The sequence below is a fragment of the Muscardinus avellanarius genome (assembly GCF_963383645.1).
Source record: "Muscardinus avellanarius genome assembly, chromosome: 22".
Classification (NCBI taxonomy): domain Eukaryota; kingdom Metazoa; phylum Chordata; class Mammalia; order Rodentia; family Gliridae; genus Muscardinus; species Muscardinus avellanarius.
The window spans coordinates 119,429-144,890 of record NC_137808.1 but is presented as its reverse complement, the minus strand read 5'-3'; the positions used below and the strand labels follow the sequence as shown (position 1 = coordinate 144,890).

General features: G+C 45.7%; 1 protein-coding gene across 1 annotated transcript in view; it reads left to right on the top strand.

Annotated features, from left to right (window-relative positions):
* NR2C2 (nuclear receptor subfamily 2 group C member 2) overlaps window positions 1-25,462 on the top strand; it is a gene marked incomplete at both ends in the record, with an annotated part of 43,759 nt that overhangs the window by 9,173 nt on the left and 9,124 nt on the right. Inside the window, 7 exons of the mRNA XM_080718089.1 lie at window positions 5,965-6,075; window positions 7,693-7,893; window positions 9,640-9,742; window positions 12,474-12,653; window positions 14,150-14,297; window positions 15,008-15,101; window positions 25,115-25,248. Of these exons, the coding sequence (XP_080574215.1) occupies window positions 5,965-6,075; window positions 7,693-7,893; window positions 9,640-9,742; window positions 12,474-12,653; window positions 14,150-14,297; window positions 15,008-15,101; window positions 25,115-25,248 (971 nt within the window). The remainder of the gene's footprint in view (window positions 1-5,964; window positions 6,076-7,692; window positions 7,894-9,639; window positions 9,743-12,473; window positions 12,654-14,149; window positions 14,298-15,007; window positions 15,102-25,114; window positions 25,249-25,462) is intronic.

Below are 25,462 nucleotides of genomic sequence, written 5' to 3'. Positions count from 1 at the left end.
CTAGATTCACCTTTTATCACTGTGCCGAATGACTCTCAGCATGCTTTTGGCAGAAAGTAGGTTTCCTTCCTTGCTTTCTGGTCATAATATTAGGCTTGAAGTTCATACGTGGCTGCAGGAGGCCCCAGCATTGCTTCACTGCCTTCAAGCAAGACCGTATCTAGGCAGCGCCCCCACCCCTCCTTTCTAAGCTTCAGGAGTAGGGTGTCCCAGACATTTTCCTACTAACCTGCCACTTCAGAGTTTAAGCATCACTACACTGAACACCAGGTGTAGTTAAGGCTTTTCACTCCATCTAAATGTATTCGTGAGTCCCACTGCCAGCACGGTCCACGCTCCCTCTCCGTAGAGTCCTCTGGGCTGTTCATATTAATGGAATCTTATTTCTTTTCTTTTTTTCTTGTGTGTGTGTGTGTGTGTTACTGAGCATGGAACCCAGGGGCTTTTCTACCTCCAGGCTCTACTCCCAGACCTATTTTATACTTTATTTGGAAACAGGGTCTCACTAAGTTGCTGAGAGCCTCACTCAGTAGCTGAGGCTGGCTTCGAACCTGTGCAATCCTCCTGTGTCAGCCTCCCAAGCGCGGGGATTACGAGCATGCGCCACCACGCCCAGCTTAACGGAATCTTAAACATACAAAGATGTCCCTAATCAGGTAAGGACACAGACCCCGGAGTTTAGCCTGCTGCCCAGGACCCCAGGACGGCTGTAGACCTGGGGAGGAGCCTCCTCTGGCCCACCCTGCCCTTCCCTGTAGGCATCGTCCCCCACATACACTGGAGGGCCGCACCCCTGCTGACCGCCCTCTGTGCCTGCCACAGCTCCACGGTGGCGGAGGGCTCAAGAGGAGCGCAGCCCCAGTCACCTCACCTAGGCGCTATTTATTTGTTCGTTTATTGTGGTGCTGAGGATTGCTCCCAGAGGCATTCTACCTTCAGGCTACATTCTCCACCTTATTCTATTTCTTATTTGGAAACAGGGTCTCCCTAAGTTGCTAAGAGCCTTGCCAAGATGACAAGGCTGGCTTCAATCCTGCAATCCTCCTGTTTCAGCCTCCCAGATACTGGGGTTATAGGTGTAGGCCACCATGCCCAGCACCCTCAGCCTGGGCTTTTTGTGTTTTATTTTGAAACAGTCTGGATAAATTACCGCCTGCTGATCTCCAACCTACAATCCACCTGTCTTCACCTCCCAAGTACTGGGATTATAGGCATGTGCCACCACACCAGGCTCATTGCTTAAAAAGAATTAGCCTTATTACGATCCATATCACATAGTATACAGTTGTTTAAAGTGTATAGTTCTGCAACTTTTTAATTCACAGATTATGCAACCGTCACCACTATCTAATTACAGAACTTTGTGTTTGGGGGGGCTACCCAGGGGTTCAGTCTCTAGTTCTGCCTCTGAGCTATACCCCCAGCCCTATTTTATTTTTAATTGTGAAACAGGGTCTCACTCAGTTGCCAAGAGCCTCACTAGGTTGTCACGTCTGGTCTCAAATCTGTGATCCTCTGTTTCAGCTTCCCAGATGCAGGATTAAAGGCGTGGCCACCACACCTGGTTGCAGATCATTTCCTTTACCCCAAAAGTAGCCCCCCAGAAACCCTAGACCCTTAGCTGTCTCCCTGTTCAGCTCTCACCCTGTACAACCACTGATTTACATTCTGTCTGTATATAAATAAATGCTTTGCTCAGGACCTTTTATATAAACAGGAGTCATACACCCTGGTCTTTTGTGACCAGCTTCTTTGACTTAGCATAATTTCCTCAGAGTTGACCCATGTTGTAGTATATACCAGCATTCCATTCCTTTTTACTGCCAGATAATGTGCCACTTACGGGATGTAAACCACATTCTCCTTATCTGTTCATTAGCTGTTAAGTACTGGGCTCTCATTTTTCACTTATGAGGATTAATGTTCTTAGGAATGTTGTATACCAGTTTTTCTGTGAATGTGATATTTTCTTTTGTGTATATACCTAAGAGGAGAATTGCTGGCCAAATAACAGCTCTATTTTTAAACCTGTGAGGAACTGCCCGATTGTTTTTCAGAGTAGCTGCACCATCTTCGGTTCCTGTCAGCACCTGGTATCACCAGCCTTTTTGCTGTGACCATCCCGTGTGTGCAAAGTGCTGCTCACAGTGGTTTTGAGTCGCTGTGATGTGGCCCTATCTCTCACGTGGTTGCTGGCCATTTGCGTATCTTCTTTAAAAGTCTATTCAGCCGGGCGTGGTGGCACACGCGTGTAATCCCTGCACTTGGGAGGCTGAGACAGGAGGATCACACAGGTTTAAAGCCAGCCTCAGCTACTTAGTGAGGCTTTCAGCAACTTACGAGTGTTTCCAAATAAAGTATAAAATAGATCTGGGAGTATAGCTCTGAGGTTGAAAGCCGGGTTCCACCCCCAGTATCACCAAAAAAAAAAAAAAAAAAAAGTCTATTCAACTGCTTTGATGGGTATCTTAATTTTTTTTTTTTTCTGTCTTAAGTTACAACGATTCTTTTGTGTTCTGGCAACAAATCTCTTATCAAATATATAATTTGAAAGTTATATTCCTCATCCTATCGGTTTTCTTTTTATATTCTTTATATAGCCTTTTAAGTGCCAACGTTTTTACTTTTGATAAAGTCTATCTTACCTATTTTTTGTTTGGTTGCTTGTGAATAAGTGTAATAACTAAGAAACCATTGCTAATCTAAAGTTACAGAGATTTACACTTTTTAAATTTTTTGCACAGGCATTGAACCCAGGTTCACTTTTCCTCTGAGCTACAACCCAGGCCTATTTTATTTTTTATTTTGAAACAGGGTTTCATTAAGTTGTCAAAGGCCCCACTAAGTTGCTCAGGCTGGTTGGGAACCTGCCACCCTCCTGTCTCAGCCTCCCAAGTATTATCGGCGTGGCCACCACACCCCGTGTAGTTTTAAATTTTTTTGTAGGATGTGAAGTTGAATTTAATATTTTATAATCAAATAAAAGAATTCTATTTGAGAGACTCACTGTATAATTTTATCATATTTAGTAAAGACATACACTGCTTAATTCTGGCTTTAGAGAATTTTTCAGGAAGTTCATGATAATAGTAGCTATCTTTTGCTGACGAGAATGGATACTTACATTGTTACCAGTCCCATAAAGTAGTAACAGTATGTCCATATTAAATTAAAGGACACTGACGTTTAGAGGATTTAATTGAAGTGTTGAGGTAACAATACACTTTCAGCGGAGACTGATTCCACATAGCCTGGAGACTGATTGCACATAGCCTGTGAGTTAGGCAAGTAATGCCCAGGGCTTTAAAACCTCTCGCAGGTAAGACAAGGATCTACACTAGTATTTTGTTGTATTATTTGATCAGTCAAGAATTTCAAATGTCTGAAGCTGACAGAAATAACTTGCAGACCAATAATAGACTCAAACAGAAGTCTAAATGTTTATTATCAAAGAAAGATTGAATGCATCTGTTCTGACTGGCATGGTGGTGCACACTTGTAATCCTAGTACTTGGGAGGCTGCAACAGAAGGATTATGACTTTAGGCCAGCCTCAGCAACTTCATGAGACCCCATTTCAAACCAAAAATAGGCTGGGCGTGGTGGTCCACACCTGTAATTCCTGAGCTTTGGAAGCTGAGACAGGAGAATCATAGATTCGATGACAGCCTCAGCAAGTAGTGAAACTTTCATCAACCTAATGAAACCCTGTTTCAAAAGAAAAATAAAATAGGGCTGGTAGTGTAGCTGGAAGGTAGAATGCTCCTGGGTTTAATCTCCAGCACCACAAAAATAAATAAGAAGGGAGAGGTAGAATGCCCCTGGGCTCAATCCCTACCACAAAAACGAAAACTAAGCCTTATTTTTTCCTGAGAACATTTGAAATTTGCTCTCTTGGCAATTTTGAAATGCACAGTATACTGTTATTATATTCAACAAGCTGTGCAGTAGATCTCAAATATCTTCTGAAATTTCATCTTCTTACTATCATCTTGATTTCCCCTACTCCCTAGCCTCTGTAACTACTGTTGCACACTGCTTTTGTTTTTTGGTGTGTTTTTTTGTTTTGTTTTGGGTGTGTGTATGTGTTTATGGAACTGGGGATTGAATGCAAGGGCACTGTACCTCTGAGCAACACCCTCAGCCCTAGTTTAGTCTTTTATTTTGGGGGGTACTGGAAATTGAGAGCTCAAGGGCTAGATCTACCTCCAGCTACAACCCCAGTCCGATTTTTTATTCTTTCTTTTGAAACAGGGTCTCACTGAGTTGCAGAGGGCCTCACTATCTGAGGCCTTAAGATACTCGCCAAGTATCCGAGGCTGGCCGTGAACCCGGATCCTCCTGTCTCAGCTCCAAGCATTGCTATTACAAGTGCGCTGCCGCGCCCGGCTTGTGGAGTGTGCTCATGATGGAAGGGTGTTAGGTTTCTGTCAAAATGCCTTTTCTCTCTCAGTGGACATGATCATAAAGTTTTTGTCTTATTTAATTATTTTTGTGATGCTGGGGATTGAACCCACGGACCTTCTATTTCTGAACTACATACCCAGTCGTTCTAATTTTTTGGTTTGAAATGGGGTCCCACTGGGCTGCTGAAGATCTTACTAAGTAGTAGAGGCTGTCCTTAACCTGTGATCCTATCTCAGCCTCTCAAATATTGGGATTCCAGGCATACGCCATGTACCCAGTGTTTGTTTGTGTGTATATTGCAGTATTGGGATGGAACCCAGGAGCATTCTACCTCTAGCCACACCCCCAGCCCTATTTTTTATTCTTTATTTTTGAAACAGGGTCTCACTGAGTTGCAAAAGGCCTCATTAAGTAGCTAAGGCTGTCCTCGAATCACAACCCTCCTGTCTCAGACTCCCAAATGCTGGGATTACAAGCATGCGCCACCACGCCTGGCTCTTTTCTATATTCTTTAAATAGGTGTATTCCATTTTTTGATTTTTAAATGTTGAACCAACCTTGTATAAACCCCACTTAGTCATGGTGTATTCTCCTCTGTATATTGCTGGATTTGTTTTGCTTTCTTATTTTATCTGTATTCATAAGGAATATTGCCCTGTAGTTTTTTTGTTATGTCTTTGTCTGGTTTTGGTATCAGGTAATATTGGACTCTTAGAATGGATTAGGAAATGTTTTCTCCTGTTTTTTTTTTTTTTTTGAGGTTTGTTAAGGTATTGGTGCATGATGTACTATGTGTAGAGGGGGTTGCTAGGGATTGAACCCAGGGGCTTTCTACCTCTGAGCTACACCCCCAGCCCCACTTTTTTTTTTTTCCCCCTGAAACAGGGTCTCACTAAGATGCTGAGGGCCTTGCTAAATTGCTGAGGCTGGCTTTAAACATGTGATCCTCCTGTCTTGGCTTCCCTAGTACTGGGATTACAGGTGGGCACCACATGCCTGGCTCTTGATACTCCTTTAATCGAGAAAAATACTATCTTCTCGCTTCAGGTACCCAGGTGACCACTCAGCACCTTGACTCTTGCCATTGGTAGGTATTGACTCAATTCCAGACCCTGTGTTCCTGATGGGCTAGAGGCTGGCAGGACCTAAGTACTGACCCCAGGAGTTTTCAGGGTCATGCTGGTTTTCTTCGTTATTCCCACAGTGCTGTGAGGGCCTCTCTGGAAACATCACTAAAGAGGATTTTATAGCTGGCTTTGAAGAAAGTGAAACATTCAAGGATATCTCTGAAAAAATTATTTGGTAGCTTCTTAAAAGTTGTGCAGAGGAAAACTAAGTATCTCTTTGGTTTTTCCTTGCATTTTCAATATTAGAAACAACTGTTTTGAGATTGTATTTTGGGGGGCGAGCCTGTGTCAGTATCCCACCTGTTCCTTTGTTATTCTGTGTTGATAACTCAGCACTGCACAGGTTTACCACTCCAGGCCACAGCAGATGCCAAAGGCGTGGTCTTCAGGCTGCCATTGGCATCTTTCTGAGCCCCCATCATCACCCACAGGCACCGTGCACACAGACCCATCGGCCGGAATCTCCAGGGATGACCAGCCCCTCCCCGCGCATCCAGATCATCTCCACCGACTCCGCGGTAGCATCACCTCAGCGCATTCAGGTACCCGTGCCAGCCCCACGTGGGTGCCGCCACTGCTGGGCAACCCTGCCCCCCTTAAAATCCTGCCCAAAAACCTGCCGAAGGGATTTATTAAGCTGGTGTGCCTCTTGGCCATCAAGTACAGTACCACCTCACTTATTTAAAAAAAATAATAAGCCGGGCGTGTTGGCGCACGCTTGTAATCCCAGTACTTGGGAAGCTGAGACAGGAGGGCCACAGGTTTGCCTCCAGCCTCGGCTACATAGTGAGGCCCTCCATAACTTAATGAGACACTGGTTCAAAGTACAGAATAAAAAAATAGGGCTGGGGGTATAGCTCAGAGGTAGAATACCCTTGGGTTCCATTCTCAGTGCCACTAAAAAAAAATATAAATAATAATGATAATAGAAGAAGAAAAAAAATTTCACTGACCTTTTTATTTTTATTTTATTATTTATTTACCTACACTAGGGATTAAACCCAGACCTTGCACATGCTCGGCAACAAGTGTTCTACCATTGAGCTACGTCCCCAAACCTAACAAACTTAATTTCAAAGCAAAAGTCTGGCCAGGCACGATGGTGCATGGCTTAGAGTCCCAGTACTTGGGAGGCTGAGACAAGAGGAGTGCAGGTTCAAGGCCAGTGCACTTAGTGAGACCCTCTTTGAAAATAAACCTGAGGCTCCGGGGTAGGATGCCCCTAGATCAAGCACAGTGTCACCAAAAAAAAAGAGAAAGAGGTCTGAGCTGTTTCAAAAGATGGGGATGAGCCATTTTATTACTTACTTGATTTCAAATTGAGAAGTAATATATATCCTATCAGTTAAGAGCAGGGCCACCACCTATAGTCACATCTAGTACCCCCAATAAATCTTGGGCAATTCTTTTTTTTTTTTTTTTTTTTTTTTTTTTTTTTTGGTGGTCCCGGGGATGGAACCCAGGAGCATTCTATCTCCAAGCTACACCTCAGTCCTGTTTTTTCTTTTGAAAAAGGTCTCACTGAGTTGTGGAGGGCCTCACTAAGTAGTTAAGGCTGGCTGCGAACCTGCGATCCTCCTTTCTCAGCCTCCCAAATGCTGAGATGACAAGTGTGCGCCACCATGCCTTTCTGGCCATTTTAAATACCTTAACTTTTTCTGTTCAGAAAACACACATAGTAGTTTTTAACTAATTCAAGTCCACCTAGGAATGTAGCCATCTCAGTTGGTGCAACTTGTCCACTCTGATAGTTGTGCAATGACAATATCGCCCAACAGTGCGTCTCCTAGAACATATTTCTGTCACCAAAAGCTGTATGATTGTAGTTGGTTATGGAAGATGCCTCTCAATCACATGACTGTTTTTATTCCTTAATGGCAAAAGAAGTGTAAGGAAAATAAGAATTGATAAACAGGGAAAGGAAGCCAGACATTTGACTTGCATCACTGGGTTATGGTGGCCGTCTTGTTCGTGCAAGGCAAGGAAGAGCCCTTCTGCCTGCGCCGGCCAGCTCGAGGCCCTCTCTCCACGGCTTCCGCTTGCCTCATCCCTGTCACTCCTGAGGCTGCCCAGTCTTGCATCCTGCTCCGCTCAGTGACCCTGTCTTTCGTTTTCTCTGTGACTGATCGGCCTCAATACCGGTGCTCGTGGTCTTGTAGATTGTGACCGACCAGCAGACAGGACAGAAGATCCAGATAGTCACCGCGGTGGACGCCTCTGGCTCCTCCAAGCAGCAGTTCATCCTGACCAGCCCAGATGGAGCTGGAGCTGGGAAGGTGATCCTGGCCTCCCCAGAGACGCCCAGCGCCAAGCAGCTCATCTTCACCACCTCGGACAGCCTGGTCCCTGGCAGGATCCAGGTAGGGCCGGGCAGCACCGTCCCAGGCTCCTGCTGCGGAACCTGTTCCCGACTTATTTTCACCTTGGTCTTAGAGGCCAGAGCCTTCCCTAGAGGGTCCTACAAACATAGTAGGTTGCTGCTCTGGCTAAAGTAGAAAACCAGCAAGCCCAGAAGACAGTCAGCACTCAGAGGGGATGGGAGTTGAGCCAAGAAAAGCCAGGAGCACCGAGGCCACAGGGACGTTTACGCTATAAGGCCACGTGACCGCAGTGCCTGGCCCGGGATCGTGTGTGTGCGTGTGCACGTGCTTGTGTGTGCGTGCAATACAGGGACTTGAACCCAGGGGCATTCTTCCTCTGAGCTACACCCCAGCCCCTTGTTCTTTCTTGTTTTGTAACAGGGTCTCACTCTGTTGCTGAGACGCTTGCTGATTGACTGAGGCTGTCCTTGAGCCTGTGATCCTCCACTCTCAGCCTCTCAAGTACTGGGATGACAGGCATGCGCCACTCTGCCCAGCTGCAGGCCTGTGATATTTTAAAGGCACCATTTAGGTCTGACCACAGCCAGTCACTTGTAGCTCTGACCTCTGCCACCTCGTCAAACCTGGTCCCAGCTTCTCCTGTTCTTCCTTGCTCCTGTAGCCCACTGGCTCTGGGCCCTCAGTTCTCGACTCCATCTCCGCCCTGCCTTCTCCTCCTGCCAGCAGGCTGGGGGCGGGCCAGGCTGGAGGAGACAGGTGTCCATCATGAAGCTGGGGAACACTGCAAACGAAGCAGGTAGAGAAGAGCCGTGAGGCCGGCACCGTGTGGTGGCCGAGCATGGAGCTCGTCTGTGTGCGCATAGCTTCTATGCTTTAAGGAGTGTGTTAAGTTTTGCATTATATAAAGCTTAACATCTGAGCCAGGCGTGTGGCTCACTGTAATCCAGAAGGACCACAGGTTCAAGCACAGCCTCAGCAAGTAGTGAGACTCATCAACCTAGTCAGACCCTGTTTCAAAATAATAGGGCTGGGGGTGTAGCTCGGAGGTAGAATACCCCTGAGTTCCATCCACCGAAGCATAAAGAGTAAAAATTTAAAAAAAAAAATTACCACCTGCTCCGTGTTCAGGGCCATTCAGATTGTGCCACCATTCGTCATTGTAACTTTTTTCATCTTCCCAAACTAATAAAACGCTCTGCCCGTGAGAATGCCACACACCGGTGGCAGGGTGAAGATGTCGAGGCGGCTGCTGCTCCGTGTCATTGAACAGTAGCTTTGCCGTTTCCCCGTCCTGCCCTGGCCACCGCCGTGTGAGCCGGGAGACTCTGGGTGCCACCTCGGTGAAGTGGAATCACACCGCGTTTGTCTTTTCCGACCCGCGTACTTCACTTAACATTATGTGTTCGAGTCTTCTGAAATGTTGTAGTACATGGTAGAACGTTTTTCCTTTTTAAGACTAGATACTAGTTCCTTGTACGTATATACTATGAAATAATTTTTTTTTTTATCTTAGAGGACACTTGAATTGTTTCTACCTCTTGTATATTACAGATAATGCTGCTGATTCATGTTTGGAGGGGGACTCTAATATGGAGAAACTTAAGGAAGGGAAGCATTTTCTTGTTGTGATGAGCTCCACTGAGAGCAGGCCAGCTAGATGTCAGACGACGGTGTCAGCGGGAATCTTCCCAGTCCCACTTAGAAAGCCCCGGCTTGAGATTTACGGGTAGACTTTGCTCGGTGGCTTCTTTGCTCTCAGCGCTGTTTGTTTGTGATTTCTCATAGATCGTCACGGATTCTGCATCTGTGGAGCGGTTGCTGGGGAAGGCGGACGTCCAGCGGCCCCAGGTGGTGGAGTACTGTGTGGTCTGTGGCGACAAAGCCTCTGGTGCGTGACCGGGTTCTGCTGGGCCTACCCTGGACCAGGAGCCTGACTTGGCTGCCACGGGGCGAGGCAGGGTTAACTGAGAAAGGATGTTATCTGTAGGCTCGTAGATTTTAAGCATGAACTGCACTTTTCTTATTCGGGTGGTAAGCAAAATAGTTTCTCACATTATTAGGATCAACAGGAAAAGTCAACATTCCCTGTGATCTGTGAATCTTGGTCAAGAGTCTAGGATTTCTGTACTATGAAGAAAGTAATCTTTTTTTTAATCTAGTTAATATATGCCTAGTGTTCTGCTGTTCACAAGATGTGCTGGTTAGTCTCCTTCATCCCACCCAGTCCCATTAGCCCTCAGAGTACTTCAGTGTGATAGACTGCTGTAACGGAGGTGCAGGGCGCGTGGGTTCTGGCTGGAGTCCGGGCTCAGGAAGGGCCTGCAAGGCAGCCGTCCTGGGAGCCTTGGCTGAGTACGGCTATGCTGCTGCCGAGAGCAGGACGGTGTTGGAGCTGGTAGAGCCAGGGCTCGGCAAGTTTGCTGCCCACCCCTGGTGTCCTGGCGAGCTCCTCCTGGGTTCTGTGGGTGAGTGTGGGTGAAGGGGGACTGGAGAAGGCATCTGGCCCAAAGGTCAGGCTCTGGCCCACTAGCACTGGGGCCGGGGCCTGCTTCTGGTGATGCCAGCAGCAGAGGCCTGGGTTCTGTTCCTGCTGGATTCTACTTCTTTGGCAACAGTTCACATGAACTTTGGATGCTTTGTTGTCCTTAGTTTTGTTTTGTTTTTACGTGTGTGTGTGTGTGTGTGTGTGTGTGTGTGTGTGTGTGTGTTACACTCCCAGCCCTGTTTTATCATTTTATTTATTTATTTATTTATTTATTTATTTATTTATTTATTTGCGGGTCTGGGCATGGAACCCAGGGCCATTCGACCTCTGAGTTACACCCCTGCCCTATTTTTTATTCTTTATTTTGAAACAGGGTCTCACTAATTTACGGAGTGCTCCACTAAGTAGCTGAGGCTGCGATCCTCTGGTCTCAGCGCTCCTGAATGCTGAGATTACAAGCATGCGCCATAATGCCCGGCTTTTATTTTGAATTAGGGTCTCACTAAGTTGGGAAATGTATCACTAAATTGCTGAGGTTGGCTGCAAACCTGTAATCTCAGTTCTTGGGAGACTGAGACAGGAGAATTGGAGGTTCACAGCAGGCCTCAGCTACTTAGTGAGGCCCTCGGCAACTCAGTGAGACCCTGTTTCAAAATAAAGAATAAAAAATAGGGCAGAGGGTGTAGCTCAAAGGTAGAATGTCCCTGGGTTCCATCCTCAGTACTTCAAAAAATAAAAAAAATTTAAAAAAGATTGGAGGAAGCCTCTTAGACTTCACCTTATGATCTGCAGAAGATCAGAAGCTCCGATACTGTGCCCAGGGCTGCCTCTGCCCCCGCCTTGCCCTGGTGAAGCCCGCCCAGCTGCTCTCTGATGCCCTTTCCCACCCCAGGAGGCAAGGGGACAGTGCTGCCTCTGGCCAAGATTACGTCTGTAATCCCAGTACTTGGGAGGCTGAGACAGGAGGATCACAGGTTGAAGGACAGCTGCCCTTTTGGCCTCCTCTGAGCTTAGAGAAAAGCCTAGTCACACGGGCTTTCAGTGCCACTGTCTCCAAATACTAGAAGTCACTTGAGCCAGGAGCATGAGAAAGGGAGTGCAGTGCTCACAGAAGTAGAGCCGAGGCTGTGCGCTTGGCCCTAGAAATGGCGCCACGGACTAGAGCTTATGCGGATGCCCTGACTGCCCTGACTCCACCGTCAGGAACAATCCTGTGAAGTGTGTCCTGGAAGAAGTTGGCTTACAGAAACCAGAGAGAACCAGAATGTCCAGTCAGTCCCAGCTGGAGACCAGGGCGCTAGGATGTGTGCATAAGTGCTTGATAAACTAGGAAGGCTTGGGGAGGGGTTGTTTGTCTTTGGTTAAACACGGTCAGAAAATGAACTGTTTGCCAGGTGTGCACATCTGCAATCCCAGTACTTGGGAGGCTGAGACAGGAGGATCACAGGTTTGAGGACAGCCTCAGCAAGTAGGGAGACTCATCAACTTAGAGAGACCGTATTTCAAATTAAAAAAAAAAAATCAGGCTGGGATTGTAGCTCAGGTGGGACACCTCAGGGTTCAACCTCTAGTAACACACACACACACACACACACACACACACACACACACACACACACACACCAGCATTCCAGGAAGGGTATGAGTGGTAACTGCAGTTGTTTCATGGGTCACAGCCACCATTGTTTCCCCCAATGTAAGTGCGGGGACAGGAGGTGGACTGGGCTGCCGGAGTGGGGCACTGGGTGCTAGAATGGTGCACGTGTGGACTGCCCGCACCGCTCCCGGCAGGATGGGAGCCGGGCAGCTCCGTGGCCCAGGTCCAGGTGCGATCCTGCACGGATGGCACGAACCAGGGCCCCCGGAGTGCTCTCCCTGTGTGTAGGGCCTCTGCGTACCAAGAACATCAGGCTCACGTAACCTGTGTGTGCTTGAGGTTTTCCCTAATTTCAGGACCGTCGAGGAATCACGTGGAGGGGAGCGGTGGCCGTGCCTAGTGCTTAGGCCGCGTCTCCGTGGGCTCAGCACCTGACGGCGCACGCCCCGACCACCTGGGGAGTCTTGTTTTCCAAGCAGAGTGTGTGGAAGATGGCCTGTTCTCTCTGAAGCGCTTCCTGTCCTCGTCTCCTTTCAGGCCGACACTATGGCGCGGTCAGTTGCGAAGGCTGCAAAGGCTTCTTCAAACGGAGCGTGAGGAAGAATCTGACCTACAGCTGCCGGAGCAACCAGGACTGCATCATCAACAAGCACCACCGCAACCGCTGCCAGTTCTGCCGGCTGAAGAAGTGCTTAGAGATGGGCATGAAGATGGAGTGTGAGTGTGGGTCACAGGCCATGGTGTCGCCCCGAGGCGTTCTGTATTGACCCAGGAATCCACTTAGGAGCAACGGACCCACGCGGGCCCTGTCTTGGCTCACTTCCTGGGCCAGCACTGCCGGGCATGTGCATTCCCTGTTCCAGGTCGGGACGTCCAGGAAGTAGGTGGGGGTGAACACACTGGGGTACAGCTGACAGCAGCGCACCCCAGCCCTGCTGCCGAAGCGCTCCGGCCGGGGACGTGTAGCCTCAGCCCAGACCCTGGTCCTCGGGCCTGGCGCCAGCCCTCTTACAGTCGAGTCATAAGGGGAGAGCTGTTGCCCTGGTGTGGGCAGCCAGGGCGGGCTTGGGCCCTCCTCAACCTGCTGCCAGAAACTTGGGTGTGAGGAATTCTAAAACCAGGCCCTCGTTCACATGGGCCAGTCCGCATGGGGTCCCTTCCCTCCCTAGTGGTGAAACCGTGAAGCCCAGGATCCAAAGTCAGCAAGAGAGAGATCCAGGGAGAGCAGGGCAGGGCTGGCTGAGCGCGCACGGAGGTTAGCAGAGGCAGGGCGGGCGGCCCTGGACCTAGGCCTGCAGGCTCCCGCTGCAGGGCGAGCGCATTGCAACATGGGGCCCTAGGGAGACTGACAGCCAAGATGCTTCAGAACTACGTTTCTACTTCTAGGAATAGGAAATTGCACACTTTACCAGGCAACAAATGAAAACGTGTTCTTTGAGAAATTTGAATTATCAGTCTAATTTCTTCCTTAGTATAATGTTTTTATCTCATCCAGTGATCCTGCTGTTCCCCAAAAGTCAATAAATGTGTCGCTGGCTTGGTGGGCGACAGGCCACCTTGCCAAGCTGTCTTTCTCAGTAGTGACTATTTTTACTCAGAGCAGTGACTGAAATTCATCTCTTATGATAATGGCTGTAACTGCAGACTCAGATCCAGTGAATTTCATTCACTGAGCAGGATACCTGGATATCTGAATCCAAGTTTTTTTTTCTTTCCCTTTTTAAAGAAAACTCTGTTCGCTTGTGGTATGCACATCTGTTCTTTTATTAGATTGCTGAAGGGAGAAATTACTAATGTGATAAAAAAAATTAACGCCCATTAAATAGTTGGTCAAAGCTGTTCAGGCTGGAGTTGGAAATTAGACTGATTGCTCTGTCCTGTGTGGCATGCAGCAGTGTCTGTTAAGGGCCTGCTTGGAAAGTGGCCTTTCTTCTCTTGGGCAGTGCGTTGCTAGCAAGATGTGAAAACCCAGAGAGCCCCGGGAGGCCTCCACAGCTTGCTGCCGTCTCCAGCTCTTTGGCAGGCCTTTGACGCTGACCTGGCGGTGCTTGGCCTTGAACCTCTCTCCCCTGTGAGAACTGAGCCGAGCGAGCCCAGCACCAGTGCTTCCCACCCTGCCCTACGGCATTTACTGAGGGAGAGCCCCTCCTTTAGCACGGGGTATGGTTTTTATTGACTGACTCTAAACGTGAACCTTCATGTTGTGATTTAAGCTGTGCAGAGCGAACGGAAGCCGTTTGACGTGCAGCGGGAGAAACCAAGCAATTGTGCTGCTTCAACAGAGAAAATCTACATCCGGAAGGACCTGAGAAGTCCCCTGATAGCTACTCCCACGTTTGTGGCAGACAAGGATGGAGCAAGGTCAGTCCCTGTGCTCACAGAGGGCCGGCTGAGGAGCCTGGAGCCTGACCAGCGGAGGCGCCGGCTCGTTGGCCCCGGGAGGAGGCGCCTGCTGCGGCCTGGCTGTGCCTCGCCCCACACCCCCAGAGCTGGCCATCACACCCTGGGCTGTCCTGAGGCCGTCTGGCTTGGGGTGGGTGGTTCTAGCTCGGGGCTCTGGTTATAGCCTCCAGTTTAGGTGCCATTCATACAGAGAATTATTCTTTAACTCAAGATTCACATATTTTTGCCGTGTAAATGATAGGTTGAAGGTGAGGTGAGGTCCCACATAGTGCCCCAAGCTAGCTTTTCCATTCTTTTTAATGTACTCTGTGGAATTGTGTAACAAGGAACAGAAAGACGGAAAGCGAGATCTAAAACATGTTGTGTAGAGGACCGGAGCTGCGGCTGCCTGGTTTCTGAAGGTCAAGTTAGCTTTTTGGCGGCGTGGCCACAGCCTGCAGTCAGCATGGAACCCCGGGGCTGCGCACCTGTGTCTTGAGCTACCCAGCCACGTCACACGTCTCACTGTCTGGAGAAGAGGGCTGTTCGCCACGCGGTGGCTGGGTCTAGTTAGAGCTTTTCTACCAGCAGATAGCTTTGCAGGCACGGAAGGGACAGGGAAATGCAGCATGACCATCCTGTGCATAAAATGTTGGAAGCTACTCTGGGTTTCTTTATGTCTTAAATAGACAAACAGGTCTTCTTGATCCAGGGATGCTTGTGAACATCCAGCAGCCTTTGATACGTGAGGATGGCACGGTGCTCCTGGCCGCGGACGCCAAGGTGACGTTTTCTCCTCCCACCTCCTTCCTCTCCTCCGTGTGGTCCGAGCGGCTGCGGTTCTGTGTGCCCACCCTTCCTGGCCTCTGCAGCTCAGCTTGCTCCCGTAGTGCAGCCATCCTGGGATCCATCCCAGAGTCGCTGGCGGCTTCTTGGAGCACTCAGTTAGGGCTGCTGGCCACGGTCATTATAACACACCAGAGTTCAGACTCCAGCTTGGTGCACATTCTGTGGCTCTGTTCTCAGTATGATTTTTTTCCTTCGTGTACACACATTATCAAACACCAGCGTGCTATGAAAAGAGCTACTTATCCTAAGATGGTCTTTTACTAAACCTCCAGCTATTAGATGATGTTTAGTAGGAACCTGAGCCAGAAGGCCGACAGTTGTGAAGCTTGACTGGGGCAAATCAGCCGTAGCGAATTCAGCTGTGGACAGAGCTGTTTGTGAGTCCAAGAGGTAGACAGCTGGCTACTTTCTATGATTAGCAAGGGCTAGGGTCCTGTGGGCAGAGGACATTGTTCCGTTAGTAGTATAAAGCAAGTGACTAGGAAATAGCACCAGGTACACTGAAAGGGCCGTCCTGCAGACTTCCGTCTGATCTGCTCTTGGCGCATCCATGCACACGCTCAGGGCACTGGGCAGCATCCTCTTTGAGGACGAGGCCTGGCCGGCATGGCGAGCTGCCCTGCACATTTGGTTCCCCAGGCTGGGCTTTGAGCTTCCTGTCATTGAGGGAGCTGGTTATCCAGCAGATGTTCTGGAGACTGGCTCTGACTACACAGTGGAATGTACAGAAACCATAGGCCCCAAAGTAAAGTTCCAGCCACCTTGAACCCAGGTCATGTGCAGCAGCTGGTCACTGGTGCAGACGGAGACCCATCTCGGGGCCGCTGGGCCTGTGCTTAACAACCATGAGCCTCCTCCCACGCCAGTTTTCTTGATGCTGATTCCACATGGTTGGTGGGAAGCTGGAGGAAGTTAATTTGAAAAGCTCTTGGCACGCATGAGCCCTTGAGTGTTCACTGTTGAGAACTGTCACTGGATGACAGAGAATGGATGCCAAAGCTGCATGAGAAGCTGTAGTCAAGAGAGCTTTAGAATCAGACTCCTGTCCTGCCTACTCCTCCTCCATGGACTGGGACGACAGGGCCACCCCTGAAGCTTGTGCATGTTAGACATGCAAAGCCCCTGAGGGTAGCTATTATCAGACTCATTCTAAACTTTTTACTTTGAAATAATTTTACACTTAAAATAGCTTACTTTGGCCAGGTATGACAATATACACTTGTAATCCCAGTACTTGGGAATCTGAGACAGGAGGATCACAGGTTCAAGACCAGCTTCAGCAACTTAGCAAGGCCTCTGTTAGATGGTTTCAAAATAAAATAGGGCTTGAGCTGTAGCTCAGAGGTAGATGCCCCTGGGATCAGTTCCCAGTACCACCCCCCACCCCGCAAAAAAAAGCTTACTTTGTAAAAAGAAACAAGCTGTTACAAAGCTTCACCAGGGTCTCTTGGTGGCTGCCGTAACTAGAGCCAGGGCACTGATGGTCAAAGTGTGTACGTTGTTTATGTCTTTTCTTTCTGTCCACTCTTCTTAAAACTTTATTTTTCTTCAACATATTTTTCTATCATGATGACTGACCTAAATCTTAACAGCAGTACTACCATAATTTGTGTGTGTGTTGCTAGGGATTAGACCCAGGGACAGTCTACTTCTGAGATATGCCCCCAGCCCTTTTTATATTTTTGTTTTGAAACAGGGTCTCCCTAGGTTGCCTTGAGCCTTGCTAAGGCTGGGGCTAGCTTTGAAACTGTGATCCTCCTGTCTCAGCCTCCCAAGTACTGGGGTTACAGGTGTGTGCCACCATATACACCTCACATATTTTACTATATACTGTGATTTGTTAATCTGCTCTCTGGTTGTGACATTTTTATTGGTTTTACTCATTTATTTATTTTTATTTTTGCTGTACTGGGGATTGAACCCAGAGGCATCTACCTCCAAGCTACTCCCCAGCCATACTTTTATCCTTTTTTAAAAAAAAATTTATTTTCTTGAAAGTAAATGTTATACATTTAATCTGTATTTGGAGCCGTCCCCCGTCCCCCCCGTTTCCCTTCCCCACTCCCGATACTTTTAATACCCAGGCTAACCTTGCTATATTCATACTTTTACACCTATTTGGAAATAGCCACTCATCAGTCAAGTTCAGCCTCCTTCCTCTCTTAGTTTTCCATTCAAACTTTGCTGAGATTTCCCTTCCATTATCTGGAGTCCCTCTGGTATCCCTGATGCTCACTCATTTGGGCATATTAGAGGAAACATATGTCCCTTCTCTTTCTGTGTTTGGCTGATCTCACTTAACATAATGCTTTCCAGCACTTTCCATCTTCATACGAATGACGTGATTTTGTTCTTCTTTATAGCTGAATAGAATTCCATTGTGTGTATTTCCCATAACATCTGTTGATGGGGGCCTAGGTTGTTTCCAAATTTTGACTATTATAAATTGTGCTGCTATGAACACAGGTATGCATATGTTGCTGTAGTTCTCTGTTTTCAACCCCTTTGGAAAAATACCGAGGAGTGGTAAAGCTGGTCATATGGTGGATCTATTCCCAGTTTTCTAAGGAATCTCCACACATATCTCCATAGTGGCTGAACTAGTTTGCACTCCCACCAACAATGTAAAAGAGTTCCTCTTTCCCCACATCCTCACCAGCATTTATTATTGTTTGATTTCTTTATGCTTGCCAATCTGACTGGGGTTAGATGGAATCTGTTTTGTTTTGATTTGCATCTCCCTGATGGCCAGTGATGAAGAACATCTTTTCATGAATCTATTGGCCATTTGTATCTCTTCTTTTATAAAGTGTCTATTCATTTCATTTGCCCATTTCTTGATTGGGTTGTTTGTTTTGCTAGTGCAGAGTCTTTTGAGCTCTTTGTATATTCTGGATATTAGTCCCCTATCGGAGTGGTGACTGGTAAAGATCTTCTCCCGTTCTGTAGGCTTCCTCTTTAGGTTCTTTTTTTTTTTTTTTTTTTTTTTTTTTGTGGTACTGGGGTTCCTGGAAGCCCTTCTACCTCCGGGCTACACTCCCAGACCTATTTTTACATTTTCATTTTGGAAACAGGGTCTCCTAAGCCAGCGCGCGCGGCTGGCTTCGAACCTGCGCGATCCTCCTGTCTCCGCCTCCCAAGCGCGGGGATTACAAGCGTGCGCCACCACGCCCGGCTCTCTTTAGGTTCTTGATGGCTTCCTTCGATGAGAAGAAACTTTTTAGTTTGATGCTATCCCACTTGTTGATTCTTGCTTTAATTTCCTGAGCTTTGGAGGTTTTGTTGAGAAAGTTACTGCCTGTGCCTATATGTTGTAGTGATGAGCCTATGTTCTCCTCTAATAACTTCAGTCTCTGGTCTGATTTCTAAGTCTTTGATCCATCTTGAGTTGATTCCTGTGCATGGTGAGATATAGGGGTTTAGTTCCATCTTTCTACAAATAGATAGCCAGTTCTCCCAGCACCATTTGTTGAAAAGGCTGTTTTTTCTCCAGCGTATGAGTTTGGTCCCTTTGTCAAAAATTAATTGACTGTAGGTGTGTGGATTTGTTTCTGTATCTTCTATTCTGTTCCACTGGTCAGTGTACCTGTTATTGTGCCAGTACCATGCTGTTTTTACTACTATTGATCTATAGTATAGTTTGAAGTCTGGGATTGTGATGCCTCCTGCGTGATTCTTGTTGCTGAGAATTGCTTTGGCTACTCTGGGTCTTTTCTTTCTCTATGTAAAGTTCATGATTGCTTTTTCTAGGTCTGTAAAGGATGTAGTTGGTATTTTAATGGGAATTGCATTGAATCTATAAATCATTTTTGTCAGAATGGCCATTTTGATGATATTTATTCTGCCTATCCACGAGCATGGGAGGTCTTTCCATCTTCCAAGGTCTTCAATTTCTTTCTTTAATGTTTTATAGTTTTTGTTGTAGAGGTCTTTTACATCTTGGGTTAGGTTTATTCCTAGGTATTTTATTGGTTTTGAGGTTATAGTGAATGGAATTGATTGTTTTATTTCTTTCATTGTGGATTCATTGTTGGTATAAAGAAAAGCCTCTGATTTCTTTAGGTTGATTTTGTATCCTGCAACTTTGCTGAATTTGTTAATTAACTCCAGAAGTATTTTGGTTGAGTTCTTAGGGTCTTCTAGGCAAAGGATCATGCCATCTGCAAATAAGGATAATTTTAATTCCTCTCTTCCTATTTAAATTCCTTTGATTTCCTTCTCTTGTCTGATTGCTGTGGCAAGAGTCTCAAGGACTATATTGAAGAGGAGTGGTGATAGTGGACATCCTTGTTTTGTTCTCAATTTTAGGGGAAATTCTTGCATTTTTTCTCCATTCAGTATAATGTTGGCTTTGGTTTTGTTGTATTTTGCCTTAATGATGTTGAGGTATGTTCCTTTTATTCCAATTTTCTGTAGTGTTTTTAACATGAATGGGTGTTGGATTTTGTCGAAGGCTTTTTCAGCATCTATTGCTATGATAATGTGGTTTTTATTCTTGATTCTATTTATGTGGTGGATGACATGTATTGATTTGCGTATGTTGAACCAGCCTTGTTTTTCCGGGATGAAACCAACTTGGTCATGGTGTATTATTCTCTTGATATGGTTTTGAATGCATATGGCTAGTATTTTGTTTAGAATTTTTGCATCTATGTTCATTAAAGATATTGGTCTATAGTTTTCCTTTCTTGAGGTATCTTTATTTGGTTTGGGGATTAATGTGATACTGGCCTCGTAGAAGGAATTTGGGAGAGTTCCATCTCTTTTAATTTCCTGGAATAAGTTATGAAGTATTGGTATTAGTTCTTTACTGAAGGCTTTGTAGAATTCAGCTGGAAACCCATCTGGGCCTGGGCTTTTCTTTGATGGAAGAATTTTTATTGCCATTTCTATTTCATTGTTTGCTATTGGTTGGTTTAGGCTTGCTATGTCCTCTTGGTTCAGTTTAGGTAGGTTAACTGTGTTTAGTAATCTATCAATTTCTTCCATGTTTTCTTGTCTAGTGGAGTATAAATTTTTAGTTTCTGATAATCCTTTGAATTTCTTCACTCTCTGTGGTGATGTCTCCTTTTTCATTTCTGATTTTAGTAATTTGCATTGATTCTCTTTTTCTTTTGGTTAGGTTGGCCAGGGGTTTATCAATTCTATTAACCTTTTCAAAGACCCAGCTTTTTGTTTTGTTGATTCTTTGAATTGTTTTTTTGTTCTCTATTTCATTTATTTCTGCTCGAATTTTAATTTCCTGTCGTCTGCTGGCTTTGAGGTTGGACTGTTGCAGTCTTTCTAGATCCTTGAGTTGTGCCAATAGGGTCTGAAGTTGGTGATTCTGAGTCCTTCTTATGTGGGCATTCAATGCAATAAACTTTCCTCTTAATACTGCCTTCATAGTGTCCCAGAGATTTTGGTAAGTTGTGTCTCTGTTTTCATTTATTTCCAAAAATTTCTTTACTTCTTCCCTAATTTCTGCTCTTACCCATTCATCATTCAATAGTGTATCATTCAGTCTCCACGTATTTGCATAGTTTCTTTTGAGTTTCCTGTTGTTGATTTCTACTTTAATTCCATTATGGTCTGAAAAGATGCAAGGAATTATATTACAACTTTTGAATTTTCTGGTGCTTTCTTTGTGTACCAGGATGTGATCTATTTTGGAGAAGGTTCCATGGGCTGATGAGAAGAATGTGTATTCTGTAGTTTCTGGATGAAATGTTCTGTATATGTCTGTTAGGTCCATTTGGTTTATAGTTTTCTTTAGTTCTAAAGAGTCTTTACTCAACTTTTGCCTTGAAGATCGATCCAGTGGTGTGAGAGGCATATTGAAGTCTCCCAGAATTATTGTATTTGGGTCTGTTTGAGATCTGATGTCCTGAAGGGTTTGTTCTACAAACGTGGTTGCATTCACATTTGGAGCATAAACGTTTACTATCATTATATCATCTTGGTGTATTGTTCCTTTTAATAAAAGGAAGTGCCCTGATTTGTCTCTTCTGATGTGTCTTAGTTTAAAGTCTGTTTTGTTGGATATCAGGATTGCTACCCCTGCCCTTTTTTGTTCTCCAGTAGCATGGTATATCTTTTTCCATCCTTTCACTTTCAGTCTGTGAGTGTCTTTGGCTGTTAGGTGAGTTTCTTGCAAACAGCATATATTTGGGTTATGTTTTTTGATCCACATTGCCAATCTATGTCTTTTGATTGGTGAGTTAAGTCCTCTGACGTTAAGAGTTATTATTGAAATATGATTTTTGTTTTCTGTCATTTTGTATTCTGTCATCTGTTTGGTAGCTTTTTCTTTTTTCTTACTTAGAAGCCCCTCTGATCACTTTCCTCTCTTCTCTGGTTCTGAAGTCTGCTGCTTCTTTCTTCTTTATGGTTTATTTCTTTAAGTATTTTCTCTAGTTTGGCTTTGAATTCATAAATTTTTTGAGATTTTGATTATCTTGAAACACTTTTATTTTGCCGTCGACTTTGAATAGTAGTTTTGCTGGATAGAGCAGTTTCGGTTGGAAGTTATTTTCTTCCAAGGTCTGGATCACGTTGTACCAGTCTCTCCTGGCATTCATGACCTGGGTTGTATAGTCTGGGGTGATTCTTATTGTTTTGCCTCTGTATGTCACCCGACCTTTTGTTCTCAATGCTGTTAAGATCTTTTCCTTGGCCTCTCTGTTAGTCATTTTGACTATTAGGTTGTGCGAGGAGGTTCTTCTCTGATCTTGTCTTAATGGTGTTCTGTATGTCTCTTGAACATGAAGATCTATCTCTCGTTTCATGTTTGGGAAGTTCTCCAAAATTATTTCTGTGAAGAGATTACGGATGCCCCTGGTCTGTACCTCTATCCCTTCTTCAATGCCTTTTATCTGTAAGTTAGGGCGTTTCATGTTGTCCCAAATTTGCTGTATGTTTAGGTTTTATTGCTGTAATGACTTCTGCATACTATTGACTGTGTTTTTGGTGTTGGGTGAACTGTCTTTTAACAGTGATATTCTACTTTCCATTTCCTCTAATCTTCCAGAATTTCTTTCTATTGCTGACTTCATTTCATTTATTGACTCTTTCATTTCATTCCAAGCCTCTTTCTGATTCTTTTTTAGTGTTTCTAACTCATCTCTCATCTCCTCTAAACTTGTTTTAAATCCTTTCATCATATTGTAGATCAAGATTCGGAATTCCCCTTCCTGCATTTCGTGTAGGTCAGTATTCGTGATTTCTGCCATTTCTCCATTATTCCTAGTTCTCATATTTTCAGAGTTCTCAGGTCTGCTTTTCTGCTGTCTTCCCATCGTTAGTGGGTATTATTTTTAGCCCAGTCTTTGTATTAGGACTTTAGAAAAGACTTATCCCCCCAGAAAAAAAACTTATCCTTCCAGAAAACCAAAAACCAAAACAAACCCAAAGACCCAAAAAGTAAAACAATACCAAACCTCAATAGTAGAAAATAAAATATAAAAGGATAGAAAAATAGTAAAAAAAAAAAAATAATAATAATAATAAAAGAGATAACAGTCCTACTATGTTGCTGATATATGGTGAATCTTGTATTTGCTTGGAGTGTCCCCTTGTGGCCCCGTGCAGGTATCGCGCCTTAAGTCTTTGGTCCTGGAGTTGAATTGGCCCACTTTGCGCACACTGGCACTCACATATATCGTACTCACTGTGTGCTTGCCGGGTCCGTGGCTCCTCGGAATTCACACCGGCAGTCCAATCTGCGGCTCTGAAGCTCTGGCAGCTCTCCCGTATCCTGCTGACTTTTCGCTCCCGCGGTGAGCAGGTCCACTTCCCGGTCCCTGCCGCTCTCCGGGTGTGTCTGCGGGGCCGCCTTTGTTGAGTGCCGCTCAGGAGCTCCAGTTCGCTAGCAACTTCAGGTATTGGAACTCTCTGGTCACTTTCAGGTTTTGGAGCTTCTCTGGGAATGTTAAAGACCCAAAAGTCCCATTTGGGCCAGCGGCCCTGAGGCCACTGCGCCTGCGCCTGCACTCCGCCAGCCGCCGAGTCTTCAGCTCACTATCTGCTTTCTTTGTGTGTTGTGGTGAATCTTGCAGTTCAGTTGCTGGATTTTTTCTCCCGTACTCTCCAAGTCTGTTTTGGATCGTACGTTTAATTTTTTCTCTATTAAGACACTTCTGTCTCAGTAGTTGAACTTAGTTTGCTTCAGCTAGTGAGGGACACTGCGTCTCTCCGTCGCCATCTTGGAAATCCTTCTTATCCTTTATTTTGAAACTGGCTGTCACTCAGCTGCAGAAGGCCTCACTGAGTAGCTGCAGCTGGCTGGAAACCTGTGCTCTTACTGTGTCAGCCTCCCAAGTACTGGGATTACAAGTGGACGCTACTATGCCAGCTTTTGTGATTTTAGTTGTTCACTTTTATAATCAAGACACAGACATCTGTGTATACCCATCTTGGATTATTTATGTCTGGCTTTTTAAAATTGAAATATAATTCTCATACCATATCCTTTTAGTTTATAATTTAATGGTTTTTAGTATATTTACATGGTTTTGCAACTATCACCACTGATTCTAGAATATTCTTCATCACCCTAAAACAAACCATGAACACCATTCAGTAGTTATTCCCCCTTTCTTCCAAAACTCTGCTAGCCACTAATCTGCTTGCTGACTCAAGTTCTATACATTTTGTATAAAGGGAATTCTGTGGTATATGGTCTTTCACACCTGGCTCCTTTCACGTGGCATAATATCTTCACGGTTCATCCAGGTTGTATCTTACACCAGAAGTTCATTCCCTATTGTGGCCAAAACTGTGCCACTGTACGTTTATAGCACATTGTATTTCTCCATCCCTAAATTGATGGGCCTTTGGCTTGTTTCTACTTTAACTGCTGGTCACGATTAGGAACTCCAGCCTCGTTTTCAAAGCGACCTTGCTAGATTGCAGTCTCACCTGCCGTGGATGCGGCTCCAATTCCTCTTGTTACTGTCTTTCGGATTGTAGCCGTCCTAACGGTCGGAAGTGGTGTCTCAGTGGGATTTTCATCTCCAGTGATGTGAGCGTCTTGGTATGTGCTTATTGGCCATTTGTATATCTTCTTTGGGGTATTATTTTTCATATCCTTTGTGAATTTTTAAAATTATTTATTTATTTATTTATTTACTTACTTACTTATTTATTTTGGTGGTAGTGGGGTTCCTGGAAACCCTTCTACCGCCAGGCTACACTCCCAGACCTATTTTATACTTTTTATTTGGAAACAGGGTCTCTTAAGCCACCACGGCTGGCTTCGGACCTGAGCAATCCTCCTGTCTCTGCCTCCCAAGCACGGGAATTACAAGATGCGCCACAATGCCTGGCCCTTTGTGAAATTTTAAATCTAGTTGTCTGTTTATTGTTCAGCATTAAGAATTCTTTGGATATTCTAGCCACTAAACCATCATTGTGTATGTGACCTTGCAAATATTTTCTCCCATTCTGTGCACTGTCTGTTTAGTTTTGTGGGTTGTCTTCCCTGCTCCTCTCCCAGCCTTGGTCCTGCGGATGGAATCCAGGGCACTCTACCTCCGAGCTCCACCCTCAGCCCTATTTTTTATTCTTTATTTTGAAGAAGGGTCTTGCTGAGTTGCCCAGGCTGGCCTCACAGCTGCAGTTCTATCTCACCTCCCAGGTCCTGGGCTCGTAGACACTGTGCCTGTCTCCAGTTGTCTTTTTACAACTTTCTCAATAAGTCTTTGGAGGCACAGTAGTCTGGTCAGTGAAGCCCAGCCAACCCGTTGTTGTTGACATCACCACCGTGTCACTGTGTCGTAGGTGGTACACTTATGTGGCCACTACCATCACCAAGGGCCAGAAACTGACTCTTCACCCCAAAGAGGTCCCTGTGCTGCTCGGTGCTCACACCCAGCAGGTGTTTTTGAAGCAGATCACACCTCTACTGGGCTCAGAGTCACTTGCATGTGTGTTTTTGTTTTTAACGTGACAGTTTTTTTGTCTCACAGGCTGAAACAAGCCAGGGAGCCCTGGGCACACTGGCAAATGTAGTGACCTCCCTTGCCAACCTAAGTGAATCCTTGAACAATGGCGACGCTTCCGAAATCCAGCCAGAGGACCAGTCTGCGAGTGAGATCACTCGGTACGGGCCGCGGCGCGGGCCCCTGCTTACGTGTGCTCATCCTATGCTTAGTTAAGGGCTACATGACCCTGTGCTTCTGCCTTCTTTCAGACTTTAACTTGCTTTTCTTCCAGTGAAAAAGGGAACGAGGTAAGTCATTGCAGGCAGTGGCAGCCTTTCCATGATCATTTTTGCTGCACCTGCGTAGTAATAACTCAGCCCCTCTCTACATCTG